The 15,000-nt window shown below is 41.1% G+C and overlaps 1 protein-coding gene and 1 long non-coding RNA gene across 2 annotated transcripts in view; one reads left to right on the forward strand and one right to left on the reverse strand.

Moving 5' to 3' along the window:
- Positions 1-15,000, forward strand: part of grik2 (glutamate receptor, ionotropic, kainate 2) — a 362,912-nt gene that overhangs the window by 265,172 nt on the left and 82,740 nt on the right. The window contains exon 11 of the mRNA XM_063199025.1: positions 12,325-12,548. Within this exon, the coding sequence (XP_063055095.1) occupies positions 12,325-12,548 (224 nt within the window). The remainder of the gene's footprint in view (positions 1-12,324; positions 12,549-15,000) is intronic.
- On the reverse strand, positions 2,369-4,540 carry LOC134449202 (uncharacterized). Its single transcript, XR_010034915.1, has 3 exons — positions 4,460-4,540; positions 3,565-3,637; positions 2,369-3,176 (listed from the first exon to the last, which is right to left on the reverse strand). It is a non-coding gene; the product is annotated as an uncharacterized LOC134449202 (long non-coding RNA).

Raw genomic sequence — 15,000 nt, forward strand, 5'->3', positions numbered from 1 at the left:
TCATACTAGAGATGCACAGGATCCAAGATCCGGTTCCAGATCCGGCAGGATAGTAGGGTTTTTCACAGTATCCGGATCCGGCAGGATCTTAAGCAGTGTATTCGGTATCCGGTAGTTACCTAAAAATCAGGATCCGGTGCATCTCTAGCTTAGGTTTTTCAGTCAGTCTTTCACAACCCCAATTGCAGCATGGAGTGAAAGCCCTTTGGAAGCGGCCAGTGCAGGCAGTGTGGCAGTAAGCCAATGAGTCTAAAAAATTGTTTGAGCCAACGTAATAAAAAGGGCCCACATGTGCGAGTAGGCTATGTGTTTCAACCCTTTCTTAGGATCCGATATCCGGTTCTGGATCCGGCAGGATCTTAAGCAGTGGATCCGGTATCCGGCAGGATCCTAAAAATCAGGATCCGGTGCATCTCTAACTCATACACACACAGAACCTAATAATCCTAATAAACACACACATAACTCTTTCACATCCAATCCATCCAATGAAAATATAGCTACTCAGACAATGCAAACCTCTGCCAAGGCCATGGGGTCATTGACGCCATAACATCTACACGCTGTGGAATCCTTTGCCCATACACATTTTCTACGTATATTCCCACCACATCCGAAATCCACATCCGATCATCACTAAACTTTTGATAGAACATTTGACTATGTTACGTCCTCTTTTTTCCAAGCCTTTCTGACTTGTTTCTGACTTGGGATGTCAAAATTTGCCCTATCCCGCAATGGTGAAGAGGATTTTTTTTTTCTTCTTAATCTTGGATCCGGATGGCCACCAAAATGTAATTGCTTCTTCCTTTCGTCATTTCTAACAACTAAACAAAATTTCAGCAAAATCCGTTCATAACTTTTTGAGTTATCCAGCTAACAAACAGACTAACAGACAAAAAATGAACGCAACCAAAAAACTTGCAACCTCCTTGGCGTAACCAGTTCCAGGAACCTCCTCGGTGGAGGTTTTAAATTCAGATTAGCAGACGTCCTCTTTCTTTAGACATGTGTGAACCAAATTCACACCTTCCCCATTCCTGCTCTCAATTACCGCCGTAATGAAAGTGAAGTGTGACACTTGATCTCATTACCTGCATGGCAGTGAACCAAAGCCATTCATAAGCCATCATTTAACACAGATAGCCTTACATGATATTACCATAGGTCAGTGGTTCCCAACCTTTTTCTTCAGGGACCCATATTTTTACCATTGTAAGCTTTGGTGACCCAATCGCGTGAGCATCAGTCACATGATATTCTGCTTCATGCGAAAACTCATTAGTTATCAATTTATTCCTCAATTCGTCTTCAGTCAAATAAAGAACAAATGTTAAATGTATCACTTACATTTTGTTGCTTCTATTGTAGTTTAAATGCTTTTAAATTTATTCAACATTGGCTATATATGTTATGAAATTTAAACCCCTTAAAATCAAGAGGGCTTCGCGACCCACTGTGGATCTTTGGCGACCCATAGGTTGGGTCCTGACCCATAGGTTGGGAACCACTGCCATAGGTGATGTATGATTTCCATGTGACAGTACATGTACAGTATGGGCAGCAGCGATTCTAGGGACGGGCCGACCGGGATATTACCTGGGGAGGGACCCTGTGAGGGGGTTGTTCCATTGTGAAACTCCGCCCCAAGGCTGTCGCGAAAAACTCCAATTAACACTATTGTTATTTCTGCACTGTTACCATTCTATTGCAATAGTAACATGGGATTGATGTATTGGAAGCCTGACAAACCGCCATGTTTGGGATTTTTTTCTGCTGGGGCCAGGGCCACGGTGGGAGCCGGGTGCACCACCCAGGGTATCAGTCATTGTAGCATCGCCACTAAATATGGCAGATAACAGTATAAAATATACCTGTATCAAGCCTGGTTAGTCTGATTTGTTTGTTTGTTTGTTATTTGGTCTCCCATTTTAATTTTTAAAATGTTCACCTTTTAGACCACAATGACTAGATACACTCTTAAAAAAGATTGGTTAAAATAAACAAAAAATTAGTAGTTTTTAACCGATCTGTTCGATTAATATGTGTCCGAGAAAAATATTAGTCAAAATAACCGATTAGACTTTAGTTAAAATTTCAACCAATCTAGATCGGTTAAAAAACTAACCAATTCCAAATCGGTTGTTTTGACCAATAGATTGGTTATGTTTAACCAATCTTTATAAGTCAAAAATGTACCAATCCCCCAATGGTTGTTTTGACCAATTTGTTCGATTAATATGTGTCCGACACAGATATTGGTTAAAATTTTAACCGATTTGCTTGGTTAGATGGACACTGCAATTACTTCACTCCAAATTAACAGTTTCAAAGCTATATCAATCATAACCAATAACCAAGATTTGAGTTTGTTTTCACAAAGTTTATTAACAATTTAATTTCAAAAGGCTTTAAAGCACTGATCTGAAAGGATGGGGATACAGTAACTTACAGCAATCTGTTCCTTCCCAACACTGATGATGGTAAAGTTGTGTGGACACAACAAAAAGACAGGCTGGTATTAAGGGACATTTAAAAAAAAAAGAAAAATCAAAAGCAGAGGTAACATTTTATGCTTGGTGAGCCGTTTTCAACGAAAATTCAAATTACAAATGCATGCATATCCTGTGACTATTACTTACTTACAAAACGTTAAGGTTGTACTTGACAACACAAGAACAGTACATTTTTGCAAAACAACGAGGCAAGTATCACTTAGAATGGCATACAATGCTGTTTCTCCAGTACCAGGTAAATTACCTGAATTTGCATAGGATGTAGTCTGCATGTCAGTGGAATCAGAAGTAATTAAAATACACATGGTGTGGAGTGGTGGTGTCTGCGTAGATGTTTAAAAAAATGTCCAGTGACTACAGAGCAACTTGAAGTGAGAAATGTTCCAGTACCTTGGCCCACTTGTTGGTTGAGATGGTTATATCGTACACATATTCAAAAGAGGCAAAAACAGAGTTAAACTGTGGTGGATATGCCAAGTTACACACCCAGTAGAGCATGAAAAGCTTGTCACTGCGCAAGTCAGGCAATCAGCAACAGGAATGATTACGTTGTCATCCATGGCAGTGATGACAATGCTGTGTCAAACTCTCGCCTCCTAGTAGTGGGGTCCTTGAAACCTTCTCAGTGTCAGTGCCGAGGGATGCAAAGTTGGTTCCAGTCTGAAAGAATTTTTAAGATTTGAGAGAGAGAGAGAAAGAGAGAGAGACATCAATGGTGCTTAGCCCCATAATGCACGCCATACCATCTGAAACATGCTGTAATAGTCATTGAAAGGTTAATTGCCAGTACTACTCTACTATGACATAACATAGGGCCTTTAGTAATGCACTGCGACTCAGTAATTGCCATTCTGGTAACCACAAAATTTATAACGCCCTGTTTTAACAGGTTATATAGAAAGCTTTACTCTACTGAGTGAACGGTATAAATCATGCAGTATCTGGAAGCTTAATTAACACCAAGTATAGCCAAAATCAACAATGCACACAACTATATCGTGACTTGTTCTTTCTAAATAAAGGTTAAAAAAATGTCTGGCAGACGTACCAAACTTGGCATCTCCAGAAAGCGTGGAAATTTCTCAAAGATGTCACGCATGGAGGGGGAGTCCTCAGCGATCCTGAAAAATACAACAAATTGAGAAAATGTAACCCAAATACTCCAATCAATGAAACGGTGGGCTCAGTGTCATAGGCCTAACAGCAGAAGGCACCAAGGGTGCGTTTGTAAACTGCCGCTCTGAGCACACAACAATTGGTAATGTCATGTATGAGCAGTGGTGGACAAAGTAAAAAAATTTTTTTTTAAACAGTTTCTTTCCAACAAAGGTAACTTATCTGAGTAAAAAGTAGACCAATGTACTTGTCTCACGATGAGCTGATTCTGCACAGGTTGGATTGAGTTTGTGGTGGGTTCTTGTTAGGTTTTTATTGTTTTTCAGTAATAACACAGTCTATCTCAATAGGTAGGTATACTGGAGCAAACGGTGTAACAGCTATGTAATATCATGTGCTACTGTTGTAATTACACCACAAAAGTACTTTTACTTTGTCCACCACTGTGTACGAGTGTGTTATTCAGACTGTTAGATAGTAGACATTTGAAACACACATTTGGTGCAGATTTATTAAAATTTTCTTACCGGTACATTTTTTCAGTATTTTTAGACATGGTGCTACAAAGGGGATCAATGTACTGTAACCAGGCAGCTGCCATCCTTAACCCTGTAGTGCAGCGTTATGGCTCTATGTAATGTCATAGCAATGTTGTTATGATGTATTTAAGCATTTTCAGCAAGTGAATAGGGTCGCTGGCGACCTATCCTCTCAAAATAACACAAAAGATGAACCGGATGCATATCTGATTAACAGTGTGTGGTTCAAACTGTTAAGACATTTGAAACACACATACATGTGGTGTACATTTGTGAATGGTTGCTAACCTTTAGAAATTCTGTCAATGTTCAGAAGCATTTGCAGACATGGTCCAGGGGGCTCAAGTACGACCAGAGAGCAACCATCCACCATCTTCTCAGCTGCACACAACATTAACACACAACACACAACATTAATTTGCATCTCATATTGACAGCATGAAATACATAGCATGTTTAGCACTTTGACTTTTATAAAATACATGGATTGGTTTTGTGTGAATTCATGAACTTAAACTCACCTCTTGCAACAGTGTTTATTTTCTCTGAGGTACACCACACCAGAGGAATCACTCCGTGTAATCAGACAGCTTCCATGTAGGATCCTTCAGTAATATTCTCAGTCATCTGCAAAGCATGACAGCACAAAACATGAACATGATTATGCATTTATAGGCCTAATTATTACAAGAAAATAATGAAAAATGATAACACCGTCACCACCACGACACAATATGATGATGAATAGGTCTAGAGTATGAAACATCTAAAAGATATATGTCTGTATACCTGTAAAATGTTTTTTTTTGTTTGTTTGTTTTATATCATTGATCATTTTCCCAGACGGATTGACAACAGATGGCTCAAAGAATTCAGTGTGCTAAACTGGAGGATATTTTACTCATCACTTGAAATTAAATCTAAATCTAAATCTAATCTAAGATGTCACGCATAGAGGAGGAGTCCTCAACGATCCTGGAAAATACAACAAATTGACAAAATGTAACCCAAATACTCCAATCAATGAAACGGTGGGCTCAGTGTCATTGGCCTAACAGCAGAAGGCACTAAGGGTGCGTTTGTAAACTGTCGCTCCGAGCACATAACATATTGGTCATGTCATGTATGAGTGTGTTATTCAGACTGTTCGATAGTAGACATTTAGAAACACACATTTGGTGCAGATTTATAAATAAAATGCTTACATTTACAAACTGATTTTTCTCAGCATTTCTAGTAGTGGTGGGCCGTTATCGGCGTTAACGTGCTGCGATAATGTGAGACTCTTGTCGCACGATAAAGAAAATATCGCACGTTAATCTATTCTCAAAATATGGGTTTGGATTTTGGGTATGCGCGTCGCCATGGCGTTTGATTGACAGACGCTCCAGTCGCTTCTCCTGTCCACCTGTTGCTTCAGCAGACCTACTAAATATGAACAGCGTTTTCATGCTGAAAACATTAATCTCTCTGCCGTGGTAGGTGTTGTTTGAGTGTTTTTTGCATAAGCGGTAGACCAAAGAGACGTTATTGTTTGAGGTGAAGCATAGAGAGACATTATTGTGTGCGAGTACCAGCCCGACATATAATAGCCTACATTTCCTCATGCATTGCATGGAACACATAAACAACCTCCAGAAATCTTGCCTATGCCATAATTGCAAAACATTCCGTGCAATATGCATTTTGAAGAGTTTCAAACTGAAACTGTCAATATCTACTCTCGCTGAATGTTTGTGTAATTGTGTTGGGGTCGCGCATTTGCGACTCAGTAAGATACAACAGACGGTAATAAAACTCGCGGTTGTCGCGCTTGATTTTTTTTTGCAAACTGAATTCATTTCGAGTTGTAACTCTCTGACATAACTCTGAGAACAACTGTCAGGTTTGGCCGTATTCTAATTTCTCTGGTTTGGCCAAATCGCTGTGGGCCAGTGCCTGTGCTTCTGCTGTGCCTGTTGCGCACAGAGCTCCTCCCTCTCTTAAAGGAGCTGCCACTCTTTTTAACAGTCAGTGGCAGATTCTCTCTCTCTCTCTCTCTCTCTCTCCCCATTAGAAATAATGAATTGTTGAGGTAATTTTGTTTAAATAGCCTTAATGTTTGATAGATTTATCTGTATTTGCCTCTTCGACTTACAGCGCTGTTTATTTTGAAATTTCAGTATATTATAACTGTAAATGCTTCCTAACATATTCAACACACTTTACTAATAGCCTATTGCAGTGATTTTTTTTCATCACCAACATGACCATTTTTTGAAGATGAGATGCATTTTTGAAAAAAGAGATGAGCTCTGGCCTAATCCGCCATCTGTCTTAAGAAACCCCAAGCATTTTTCGGCATTATTTCGCTACCGTGCCTATTCTGAATGAGCCATTTTGATATAGATTAATCTAGATTAATCTAGATTAATTTCATAATTACAGTGAGATTAATCTAGATTAAAAAAATAATCTATGCCCACCCCTAATTTTTAGACATGGTGCTACAAAGGGGATCAATGTACTGTAACCAGGCAGCTGCCATTATTCCTTAACTATCCTCTCAAAATAACACACGGCATGAACAGGACGCATCTCTGATTAACAGTGTGTGCTTCAAACTGTTAAGACATTTGAAACACACATACATGTGGTGTACATCTGTGAATGGTTGCTAACCTTTAGAAATTCTGTCAATGTTCAGAAGCATTTGCAGATATGGTCCACTACGACCAGAGCTACCATCCAGCAATAAGGATATCTTGGCCATCTTCTCAGCTGCAATAATAACACACAACATTAGTATGCATCTCATATTGACAGCATGAAATACAGAGCAAGTTAGAACTTTGACTTTTTAAAAATACATGGATAGGTTTTGTGTGACTTTATAAACTTAAACTCACCTCTTGCAACAGTGTTTATTTCTCTGAGGTACAGCACACCAGAGGAATCACTCCGTGTAATCAGCCAGCTTCCATGCAGGATCCTTCAGCAATATTCTGTCATCTGCAAAGCAAGACAGCACAAAACATGAACATGATTATGTATCAATATGCCTAATTATTACACAAAAATAAAGTTTGAAAAATGATAACACCACCATGACACAATAGGCTGAATAGGCCTACAATATGAAACATCTATAAGATGCATTTCTTAAATTGTTTTCATTTATCATTTTCCCACACGGATTGACACCAGATGGCTCAAAGAATTCAGTGTGCTAAGCTAGAGGGCAAAAAGAACAGATTACATATCTTTCTGGATATTTTACTCATCACTTGAAATGAAATCTGATGCATAGCCCACTTGTTAAGACATCTAAAATCACTAGGCCTACTAGTAGATCCAAAAGGATGGGCAAAGAAATCTAAATATTTATTGCAGTAACCATACAAATTAGGCATCTTTGATCAAGCCAAAAATTAAGCACCCTACACATACGTCTGGGTGCTTCTGGGCTCATTATTTCAGGAGAAATCTGTCAAATAGGTAATGCCTATTTATTGAAAAGAACACGATCTGATGGCTGACAGTGGTTTCTCCCTGAACAGAGAGAACAGCCCACAGAGTTGGCAGTAACAGAATGGGACAAAACAGCACACTGTGTGCACAATAACAAGTTCAGAATCAGTTTACTTACTCACTTCCTTTACACAACGAACAGGGAAAGGCACATGTGTTAAAACATACTTCAGAGCAAGTGTATAGTCAAAATGAGTTCGTTTCTAACAATAAAAATCAGGCATAAGTTGTGGCTACTTCAAGCTTCTGAGTCAGCTAAAAGATAAGCTGATGTTGCTAACGAACTTCTAGCTAGCTCTTCTCTCTGGTATTTGTGTTTTACTTTGGCTCAAGTACATTAACTGGATATCTTCAGAGCATAATTATACTCAAAGGGAGTTCGTTTCTAACAAAAAAAAAAGACTTTAGCTAGCTAATGTTGCTAGCGGACAAGAGATTCATTATTCAGTTTGGCTAGCTCTAATGTTGCTAGCGGACATTTAGCTAGCTCTTAACTTTGGCGCCAACAGGCTTACAACACTAACTTGGCATGTTGTAACTTCAGAACAAAATTATATTCAAAATGTGTTCGTTTCTAACAAGAAACCAATATTCAGTTATGAATACATCGGGCTATTTCAAACATCCCTCAACAAAGGCAACATGATTTAACCGTTGGAACCACCTCATCATGCAGCGCTAGCTCTTTCAGGTGAAGAGGCCGGCGCAAACAATCTCTGGCCGGCGGGGAAGCACTCCCTTCGGCCCTCCTCCAGAAACCACTGATAGCTATGTTGCTAGCGGACATTTAGCTAGGTCTTGACTCTGACATGGGTGTTTTGGCACCACTGGACAAGTTTTATAGCTCTTTTGGAGCAAATATATATTGTAAATTTCGTAGAGTTTGTTCCTAACAAAACACAAACTTTCCAACAAAGTTGTGAAAACAACCTAGGACTAAGTTAGCATACCGGTAGTTATAATAGTGGCCTGTTAGCGGAGGTATGGTCTGAAGACAAATTCATTGCAAATTACCATCCTGAACAAGAAATTATTCACTGTATATTTAGCATTGTCTTCAAATTATTAACGAAACATTGAAAATAAACAAACTTACCTCACAAAGTGTTTGAATTTCACCAATATTTCAAACGGCTTTCCTGCAGCACCAAGATGGCGGCTTTGTCAGAAAATTGAGAAGCAGAGTTACGTACTTGACGTTGAGCGTCAGACCTGCGTCAGTTACCAATCTCTTAGTTAACATTTGCTTAACCAATGATATTAGTCATTTTTCAACCAATCTGTTATTAAAGTTAACCAATATCTTTGTTAAATCAACCAATTTGTTCTTAACCAATGATATTAGTTGTTAGATAACCAATTTGTTTGTTTAATAGTTACCAATGTCACAGTTAATTTGACCAATATTGCCTCAACCAACGAGATTAGTCATTTTTTTAACCAATCTCTTTTAAGGGTGTATGGGGATGCGTGTGTGTGTGTGTGTGTGTGTGTGTGTGTGTGTGTGTGTGTGTGTGTGTGTGTGTGTGTGTGTGTGTGTGTGTGTGTGTGTGTGTGTGTGTGTGTGTATGTGTATGTGTGTCTCTGTGCTCTGTGGTGGGTTGTGTGAGTGTGTGTGTGTGTGTGTGTGTGTGTGTGTGTGTGTATGTGTGTGTGTGTGTGTGTGTGTGTGTGTGTGTGTGTGTGTGTGTGTGTGTGTGTGTGTGTGTGTGTGTGTGTGTGTGTGTGTGTGTGTGTGTGTGTGTGTGTGTGTGTCTGTGTGTGTGCGCGTGAGTATGGAGGTATGGAAGGGCCAAAACGAGACCGGCTGAAACTGGGTAACTCAGGCATGTCTTGTTTCCCCTGTAGAGCTTGTTAAAGACACACACACACGCACCCAAGCACGCACACGCACACACGCACATACACATACACACACACACACACACACACATACGCACACAACCGCATACACACACACACGCACACAAGCACGCACACGCACACATACACACACACATACACACACACACACACAATTGCTGCCCACGGACTCTCTCATTAAGCCTGACAGACAATATAACAGCCCGATAGCACAACTGATGCACAGATCTCTCTCTCTCTCTCTCTCTCTCTCTCTCTCTCTCTCTCTCTCTCTCTCTCTCTCTCTCTCTCTCCTCTCACCCACTACTCAATAGCTGACCTCATTATGGCGGACACGAGAACCTCACAGCTGCCCTGACGAAGCAATGTCACCTCTCTCTCTCTCTCTCTCTCTCTCTCTCTCTCTCTCTCTCTCTCTCTCCAATTAATGAGTGTTAAATCAAGTACGCCCTCTCTTTCTGTCTTTACGACTGTTATTTTGTCGAGGATTTCTCTTGAAGGTCTGTTTTTGCGGAAAACAAAACAGTGTGTCCCAATACTTGATTAAAATAAAGCATTCGCCATACCAACATGTTTGTCTATGATTCTTCCTCTCTATCTCTTTCTGCTGCTCCCTCTCTCTCGCTCTTTCCCTCTGTCTCTCTCTATTTCTCTCTCTCTCTCACTCACTCATGTGTGTGCTTGCCTGCAGACACACACACACATGTACATGTACACGTACTCACACACACACACACACACACACACACACACACACACACACACACACACACACACACACACACACACACACACACACACACACACACACACACACACACATATACTCGCATATACACTCGCACTTACATACGCACACAGCCTCATACATATTTTTCCCCTCTCTCTTCCTGTGAACTGAATGGTGAAATGTTCTGTAATTGGCCCAGACTCCCTTTTATGTGTAATGGGCAGATGATAAGGATATTTCTATGCTTACCGTCACACAAGCCCAAGTCTGGGTAAGAATATCTCAGCATAGTTATGTGTAAGTGGAGGTGGATGTTGTCATCTTTCGCGGAAAACCCTGAGACATATAAAGACAGCAGGAAGGAAAAAAAGATGGAACACTATCTACTAGCCATACATCGGTGAGCCAATATTTTTCAAGAATGCACACTGCGTTGAAAGGAGAGAGAGAGAGAGAGAGAAACAGAGAACGAGAGAGAGAGTAATAGAATGAGATAAATAGAAAGGGTAACGAAATGAAGAGAGAAAGGCTGCTGTGATGTAGGAAGCCTTTTAATTTTGAACCCCTCCTGAGAATAATTACAGATAATTTGCCCAATCCCATTTGTGTAGTCCGCCGTCTCAGGCTCGCCCGACGGGAGTCGGGTGGAAATAACCGATATGCTTATTATTGCCCATTAAACATTATGTGACCATGCAGAGGGCCGTTTGCCACTGGACGGCGAGTGAAGCCGGCCCGGCAGACAAGTTGAAACTCATTCCGTCTGGACGTGATGGATGTTGGGCCCTAGTAGGACAAGCAATAGGGTATTCCTGTGAAGAATTGTCCAGTTGACATTGATGCAAGCGTTTAACGTCGCAAGCCCCAAATTGTGCCGGACATTTATCAACGGCAGACCACTTTACAGCCCTAGAGTGTGGTTGGGGAAGGTCACCGCAACATGATACCTGATTCTGCTTTCTGTCAAAATGAAAATGTAGAGGAAAATATATGGAATAGAAGCTTGAAACTGGGGGACAGCACATGGGACACACCTACACCATCGTAGGAGTTTGTGAAGGTTAGCCACGCATGACTTACATGTGTCCATGATATGGTTTTGCCCACTTAGTTATTCAATTTCTTTTTAATTTAGAGAGTCGTTATTGTTTTTGATCTCCCTCTATCTCTCTCTCTCTCTCTCTCTCTCTCTCTCTCTCTCTCTCTCTCTCTGTGTGTATGTGTATGTGTATGTGTGCGTGTGTGTATGTTTGCGTGTGTGTGTGTGCGCGCGCGCTGTATTTGCGTGTGTACGCGCGTGTGCATGTTTGTGTGCGTATCTTTGTGTGTGTGTGTGGAGTACAATCAACCCCCACTCGCTGTCCATCATTACCCGAAGCCTTTTCCTCCATTTTTTCCCCAGAAACTGTGTGTATCACTAAAGACATCATAGCCTATTCACAGCTCTGGGAAATCACTGGCTGCAATATCAACCTTTCTCAGAGCAATGTTGAAGAATGAACAAATAGGGGAGAACAACATCTCCAGAGGAGAGCGGAAAACCACAGACACAGAGAGAATGACAGAGGGAGTAAGAGAAAGAAAGCGAGCGAGGAATGATTGGATGCGGTGATCGAAACGAAATACCTCTGTAGTGTAGGTTGTTAAGAGAGAGAAAAAGTTAGCAGGGAGAAGAAGAGGGAGAAGGTGTGTGTGTGTGTGTGTGTGTGTGTGTGTGTGTGTGTGTGTGTGTGTGTGTGTGTGTGTGTGTGTGTGTGTGTGTGTGTGTGTGTGTGTGTGTGTGTGTGTGTGTGTGTGTGTGTGTGTGTTATTGTGTGTGTGTGTGTGTGTGTGGCAGGAGTGGACAGGCTTTAAATTTCTCCTCAAGTGCTGCCGGACAGACTCCGTGGTGTAGAAAGGCTCTGTTTTCTTAATTTGATTGCCTCTAAATGTTTGCTGCTCGCTTGACTTACGGCCTCCATCCCTCTTCCTCCACCCCCTCCTCCCCTTTTCCCTTCCTCCTTCCTCCTTGCTCTTCCTCCCCCTGGCTCCGGCTCTTGTGTGTTGACAGAAAGCTGATCTTGCAGTCGCTCCATTGGCCATCACCTACGTGCGGGAGAAGGTCATCGACTTCTCCAAGCCCTTCATGACGCTGGGGATAAGTATTCTCTACCGCAAGCCCAACGGCACCAACCCGGGAGTCTTCTCCTTCCTCAACCCGCTCTCGCCCGATATCTGGATGTATATTCTGCTGGCTTACTTGGGTGTCAGTTGTGTGCTGTTTGTCATAGCCAGGTAACATGCCCCGTCACCGCCCTCCCCCACCCACCTGAAACCCGCCATCCTGGTCTCCCTTACAATGAAGTCTAATAGATGTTTTGTTGGGTAGTGAAAGAGTTCCTAGATAGAAAATATTTACAGTGTATGTGCTAACAGACTGACTTTAACTTAGCTTTTAGTTGTTCCCTTCCACCCCTAAAACACCCATTCATGGTCCTTCTAATGTGTCATATAATGTAGGGATGTACTGATGTAGTGAAATAGTTCACTGCAATATTTCTTATCCAAATGATGCAGTTCCTGAAAAAAATGATTTTTGTGGATGTGCTAACAGACTGATTTGATTTTAGCTTAGCTTTTAAACATCCAAAAATAATGTGGGCAGTTAACACAGTGTTTCTAAAAGCACTTAGATTGCTATTATGCCACTTTAACCCACAATTGCACATGCCAAACAATTATGAGTATAGCATCCCTAACAGTGGAAATTGAACTGGGAGTTGAACTAGAGTTGTAATGATTTCAGTTTAGTCAGTTTAGTATACCAATTATTTTGCTAAGGCCAAGATTAACCATTTGACAATGGACAAAAAAGACACTTTAATCAGAAGAGTGGTAAAATCCAGGGGTTGGGATTAAGTTCATCCTCCTCCAGGCCAACTCAAATTTAGTATGTGTGTGTGTGTGTGTGTGTGTGTGTGTGTGTGTGTGTGTGTGTGTGTGTGTGTGTGTGTGTGTGTGTGTGTGTGTGTGTGTGTGTGTGTGTGTGTGTGTGTCTGTGTGCGTGTGCGTGTGCGTGCTTGAATGTTTGTGTGTGCGCACATATTATGACTGTGAGTATGTATGTATGAATGAGACTCACTGTGCTATTTTCTTGGTCGACAAACCTTCACTCCCTCACTGTCCCTGGTGTCTACACGCTTTGTGCTGTCTTTCCTCTTCTCTTTGACTTTCACCTTGCTTCAAATGTAACCCATCCTCCTCATAGGCACTTTTATTTGTACATGCTTGAATTGTAAGTGTGTTAGCATCAATATGTCCTTTAGTAGGCTACAGTTACTGTACGTATCACTGCAGTTGCATGCTTTCCTCTGTGGATTTTTACTAGTGAAATGAGCAAAACTACAGTTACAGCTTATTATCACAAACCATTCACATTCACGTGTTCGTTTGGGCTGCACCGTCTCAGTGCAAGCCAGCCTAGAACAAGAACAAGAAGAGTGTCATCTTAGTAGCCTGGGAGATGTCATGCTGCTTTGCACAATCGTTCCGACCGCGTGGAAGCTCCTCCCAAAACGCTAGCCTGAGCTAGAGAGCCAATCTGAGAGAGAGAGGGGGGGGGGTGGAAAGATGATGAGGCGCATTCCTCGACAATCCTCGTAGTCCTTGATAGGACTACATCTGCAGCAAATAAATGGCCATTGGCAATCGTAAGCCACACCTCTCCTACAAGACATTAAGCTCGTTCGTGACGAAGCAGAAAGATTTTTGCTAGGCAGTGGGCATGCACACTTTGCCAGTTTGATGCACTTTGGTTAGAATGTTCTAACCACAATGCATAAAACTGGCAAAGTGTGCATGTCCACTGCCTAGCAAAAATCTTTCTGCGTCGTCACGAACGAGCCTATTCAGTAGGCGGTCTCCAGACCATATCTCAGTTGAACCAGGCAAACATTTTGGTGATGTACATTGTCTATATTGTCTATACTTGATTATTGATGTTTAAGTAGTGTTTTTTTAAATCCAGAATGCAGTGCAACCTCTTTAGTATTATTCACTAGAAAGTAGCCCAACATATGATGGGATTGCATGGTGTCCTTGGTTAGAGGACGCTTTCAAAATCGCTATTTTTTTTATCTTACAAGATTTTATAATGTCCTTTTTTTTTACAGAAGTCCTTCCAAATAGCTGTGACCATTTATAAAAAGCATGTCAAGTAATTATTAATCTTAGGGGTCACTCGTATGAGAAGTGGTAAACTTTGAAGCATGGTGAAGGCAGGTAGAAAGAAAAGGCGTTTAGTGTTAACTCTAAAACTCCTCTGGCCTTGACGCCTCTTCCTGCAGACGATGATCTGGGAGTTTTATAGTTAACACAGTCTTGTACACACGTGTGGCTTTCTTAAGTGCTTTTATCAATGTTACTGGCAATATGAACACACACAAGCATAACCAGCTGCAACTGTCATCTAAGTTGGTACAGAATATGCACCTATATTTTGCCTTTAGGACTAATCTGGGTAAGTGTTAAATATGTATGCAATATCAGGAACTGGACACTGGACTTATAAAGGGACAATAAACATTTAGGCTAGAAGCATGCAACTTCACACAGACTGCACTATCAACAATTTCATTACTAAACTGAAGTGTCACTGTGATTTGTCTTGATGCACTTTCTCTGTTTCAGTACACATTTATTTGTGTGTGCATGACTGTCTTCTTTTCTCTTCGTAAGACTGTTTGTG

This window comes from Engraulis encrasicolus, chromosome 5 (genome assembly GCF_034702125.1).
Source record: "Engraulis encrasicolus isolate BLACKSEA-1 chromosome 5, IST_EnEncr_1.0, whole genome shotgun sequence".
Taxonomy (NCBI): domain Eukaryota; kingdom Metazoa; phylum Chordata; class Actinopteri; order Clupeiformes; family Engraulidae; genus Engraulis; species Engraulis encrasicolus.